General features: G+C 41.7%; 1 protein-coding gene across 1 annotated transcript in view; it reads right to left on the bottom strand.

Moving 5' to 3' along the window:
- Positions 1-1,902: 1,902 nt before the first annotated feature.
- LOC144527549 (cornifelin-like) overlaps positions 1,903-2,502 on the bottom strand; it is a 5,191-nt gene continuing 4,591 nt past the window's right edge. Inside the window, exon 4 of the mRNA XM_078265676.1 lies at positions 1,903-2,304. Within this exon, the coding sequence (XP_078121802.1) occupies positions 2,182-2,304 (123 nt within the window). The 3' untranslated portion in view covers positions 1,903-2,181. The remainder of the gene's footprint in view (positions 2,305-2,502) is intronic.

Genomic DNA, 2,502 nt, shown 5'->3' with positions numbered 1-2,502 from the left:
GTCTAAAACGTTGGGAAGAGCTGGAGCAGATGATGCATAACTAACACTCAAAAAGCTTAAAGACCAAACTAAAAGCTAAAGAAGTCCAACTGCAGTCCTTAGATCTGAGGAAAGTCTTTTAGTTTCATTCATCAGGCTCGGCTGCTGCACCTCAACCTTTGTAACGGCAGAGAAAACCCTGCATGTCTGTCAATAAAGATTGATTTAAATAAAGTTGTGAGGTGTTTTTGTTATTTTGTCCTCCTCCACAGCCAATAAGAAGAGAGGTGACATTAGTTTCTGATCCACTGTGACCCCCCACGCGGCCTCGGGCGTCTCTAAAGTGGGTGGCGCCCTCTAGTGGGCGTCTGAGGTTGTACAGTCAGGATTTAACCCTTTAAATCTGTCAACTACGTCGGTATTTTTCCATTATTGTGATGTCATTTCTTGGAGTATGTTCAAATGCTTCATATCCCTAAAATCAGTGCAACCTAAGCTACAAGGTTATGTAAGTCAATAAACCATAATAATTAATAAAAGGTATTCAAATTGTGTGTTTTTATTATTTATTATATCATATTTTACTAAATAAAGACACAAAACATATTGACTCAAAATATTTCTAAATGTAGAAACATGAACAAAAATATTCCTCAAATCTCCAGAAGTTATTTGAACTTTGTACATTTTTTTTTGTTAGAGATATGCTCATTTTTATGAGCAGAGTGTAAAGACGGTTTGATAGTTTCATCTGCGATAGAAATGGCATCACGTGGTTTTTAACCGGACGCCACGTGAGCCATTGCCGGGAAAACCTCCCCTGCAGGGCGCTACAGTAACGGTTTGCGGTTTCGTGGCCTCTGATTGATCAATATTTAACGGCGCATGTTAATATCTGATGCTGCTATGGCACCGGTATCTACCGGACGGAATAGCAATGCGGATTTCGATGCCCGTCTACGCTGCTCTCTGATGCTCCGAAACTGACGTTAGAGGCAACAGAAGCATCGCTGCACGTGACGTCACATGTAACGTTAGCCTACCGTTAGCTACAGTAGTAACTGGATTAAACACGGTTAAAATGCTGACAGCTAAGGGACCGTTTGGTATTTATGGAATGGACCACCGGAGGAAAATAGGGGAGGGTCATGTCTTTTTATTCTTTGTTGAGGGGAGGGTCACCCAATCTTTTTTTAGTCTAGGGGGGAGGGTCACCCAACTTTTGTATTCGTGGGAACAGCAACATTTCAAAGTGGCTTGTTTGGTGCATATGTATCCATGTAGCTCTCTCAGTCTCCCCTATCGCTAGCAGATGGATCCCTCCCTGTTTAGTCAGCCAGACTATTTGAACTGTAGCTTTAGAGACCGTAGGATTTCCCAAACTGAATAAATCCCGCTCGCACATATAAACACAAAACTGCTTTGCTAGCTCCACCTTGTTGTAACTAAGACATCTGCCGTAAAATAATTGTATTCATGAGCATGATTGCCATACTGTTCAAAAACATCCAAAACATAGCAGACCAGATGCAAGCTTTTATTTTGAAAAGTCAAAGCTAACGCCGCGGACAGCACCAGCCAGCAGGCGTGAGACGGGAGGTCTCCAGGCTGCAGCCATACCAGACTCAAATATCCTTTCGGTCCCGGCGATTATTTGTGAAATTGTGCAAACGACAGCCTTTTCAAGGCATTTGAGATGAAGGAGTGGTAGCATGCAAGCTCCCAAATCGATGCTAATGTTAGTGAGTAAATCTACTGAAATGGTCACCAGAACAGAGGAGTGTGATGCGTCAGATGAGAATGCAGAGGTTTAGTCACATTATGTCATGGCTGTAAAAAACAATGGGCATCTGTACAAGCAAGAGCTACATGACATGTAATGTAAAATATGTCCCTGATCAAATAGGGAAAACAAAAATCCAATGTCTTGCAGTAGGAACTTTAATGATGCTGGAGAGTTATTAGATCAACCATCTTTAAGAAAAAACAATTCAATACATTACTGTTACAGAAATTTATGGCTCGAGTTTTTCAGTCAGCCACATGAACACTTTAGGTTGTATTTTTTTAAATCATTAGTTTCTCTCAATGGGCTTCAGTCTAAAGTGTAGTTATACTAACAGGTTAGTAATTGTCATAGTTTGCAGGTTGTGGTTAATTGGAAGATGTGACAGCCCGGGTGGAGATGATTGATGAGTGTCGTCATGAGTGCTTGGCACTGACCAGAACGATCGGGATGTTTCTGCTTTTCATCTCTCGGGCCATCTGACACCAGGAGCACGAGTAACAGAAGGTGGAGTACAGACAGTCTTTAAACATGGTGTCCTGCAGGCAGAAAACAGTCAGGTCAGATCAACAGGTCGGCTCTTACACAGCCAGAGGCAACACAGTGTGGTGTGAAATGTTTCCATGTAAATAAACAGAACTTTCAGCGTGAAACCGGACTGTAATGTAACCCTAAAGTGTCTGACAACATTATGAAAGGATCCCTACAGAGATAGACATTTTAGTTAAAGAGTAAGA

This window comes from Sander vitreus, chromosome 13 (assembly GCF_031162955.1).
Source record: "Sander vitreus isolate 19-12246 chromosome 13, sanVit1, whole genome shotgun sequence".
Classification (NCBI taxonomy): Eukaryota; Metazoa; Chordata; class Actinopteri; order Perciformes; family Percidae; genus Sander; species Sander vitreus.
Note: the sequence above shows the minus strand (reverse complement) of the source record. Positions and strands in the feature narration are given on the sequence as shown.